Below are 2,039 nucleotides of genomic sequence, written 5' to 3'. Positions count from 1 at the left end.
GGACAGGATGTAGGCGCGCACGCGGTCGCCCTTGGCCAGCATGAGGCGCACCTGGTCGAGGATGTAGTCCACCTTCTCCCGCTTCGACAGGGACCCGTACGTCTCGACGTTCACGCCCTGGAGGATGTCGGCCGCCTCGCCGACGGCGCCCGCGGCCTCCTTCAGCGCGCTTAGCATGCGCGTCAGCTTCGCCCGCTCGCCCTCGCAGTACATCTTGCCGTCCGTGATCTCGCAGAGCGCCTTGAGCAGCGCCTCGCGGTCCGCGAGGTCCGTCATCTCCGCGGGCTCGGCCTCGAGCACGGCCAGGCCCTCGGCGACGATGCCGCCGATGGCCGCCTTGGACTGGGACCGCCGCTTCGCGAGGAGCGTGCAGTGCGCCTGCGGGGGGTCTTCGCGTCGGCGCGCGCGCGCGCGCGCGGCGCGACGGGCGCGGGGTCGCGCGATGTGCGTCGCCCAGGCCCGCTTCGCGCGGCACATCTGGAGGATCGTCGCCGCGACGAGCTTCGTCGCGATGCTGTCGTTCGACAGGCGGCACTTCTTCTCCACGTTGAGGAGCGCCTCGATGACCGCGGGGTCCTCGAGGTTGCCCGTCGCGTCGAGCGCCGCCTGCGCCTCGGCGATGCGCTCCTTCGCCCAGGGCATCTGGTCCACCTTCTCCTTGTCGCGGATCGACATGGTGCGAAGCGCGCGACGGGCCCCGGTCGGTGGCGCGTTCGCGAGCGCTTCAGCCGCCGGACACACCCTCCACTGCGGCGCGCAGCTTGACCGCGATTCCCTGGCGGCCCGGGCAATGTTGACCAAGTTATTGAAGGGGGAGCACACCCGAAGATCCCGCCGGGGAAGGCGCGGGCGGAGGCCTAGCCGGGGATCTGGCGAACCACACCGGCCCCCTCCTCCACCCTGAAGATCGTGCGCGCACTCGGGACGGAGGCGGCGGTACACTCGCGCCACGCCTGGTACCACCGCCACGCCGAGAGCACGCCGGGACTGGCGCAAGGCAGTAGCATCCTGAGTCGCCTCATTCAGACGACACTCAACGGACTCTCCGTGGACCGGGGGAGGTTGAGAACGAAGGCACCCGCACCCGACGGGCAGGACGTCCGGCTCGACTAGGCCGATTCAACCTCAGGACCACAAGTGGCTAGCCGAGGGCACCGCCGAAGAGGACACCCGTGGTCAGCGGGACCGAAGAGAGCAAAGACGCCGACGAAGAGAGCGAAGACGCCGACGTCGACGGAGCCGCACACAGCGCCACGCGAAGCCATCGAGGGCGCCGACCCCACCAGCTCCCCCCAAGACTCACGCCGAAGGCATCCGAACGAAGCGAGCGCGCGCGGCAGCCCCCCGGGCCCGTGGGCGACGTCGCGCCGACGGCCAAGCACTGCAAGCTCTCGCGCTCGGCGCCCCGCCGCCCAATCGACGCGCGCAGCGGGGTGCTCCTCCCCGAGCGCCCCCCGGAGCCGACGCGGCGAGCCCCACCACCGGCCGCTGCGCGAAACCACCCCCGCGCACCCTCCGAAAGCCGCCCCATAAGCTTCGGCGTTATCATTCATGTAAAGTTGTTGACCCGGTGTTGATGAGTGTTGATGGCTGTGGCAATGGGCGGCTGGCTGAGCTGAAGCGGATGGAGCGCATCCCGCTCGACGCCGCGCTGGACGATCATCCCATGGCTGACTTCCTCAGCGAGGAGGACTCGAAGGCGGCGAGACGGCGGACGAGGCCGTCCGACAGCGAGGAGGACTCGGAGATCGACGAGGTGATGGCGGATGATAATGTGTGTGGTGATCTCGAGGAAGGTGAGGCCGAATACCTCGAGATGCAGCACGAGAAGATGATGGAAGATTTGAAGGAGATGGACGCGGCCTTTGCTGCGTCCTTCAGCGACGACGGTGAGTCCATCTCCTCCTCCGAGGTGGACGCGCTGCTGCAGCAGAAGAAGAAGAAGAAGAAGAAGAAGAAGAAGAAGAAGAAGAAGCCCGCGGAGCCGGTCCGGGAAGTCACCTACACGATGAGCGCCGAGCTCCTCGCGGACTGCCGGC

General features: G+C 68.4%; 1 protein-coding gene across 1 annotated transcript; it reads right to left on the bottom strand.

Annotated features, from left to right (window-relative positions):
• AURANDRAFT_35199 (hypothetical protein) lies at positions 1-642 on the bottom strand (the record flags this gene model as incomplete). Its single annotated transcript, XM_009044553.1, has 1 exon — positions 1-642. A coding segment is annotated over one exon (642 nt), but the record flags the coding sequence as incomplete, so codon positions are not given.
• Between the last annotated feature and the right edge of the window lie 1,397 nt (positions 643-2,039).

Source organism: Aureococcus anophagefferens (genome assembly GCF_000186865.1).
Source record: "Aureococcus anophagefferens unplaced genomic scaffold AURANscaffold_425, whole genome shotgun sequence".
In the NCBI taxonomy this organism is placed as follows: Eukaryota; class Pelagophyceae; order Pelagomonadales; family Pelagomonadaceae; genus Aureococcus; species Aureococcus anophagefferens.
This window is presented reverse-complemented; position numbering and strand designations above follow the sequence as displayed.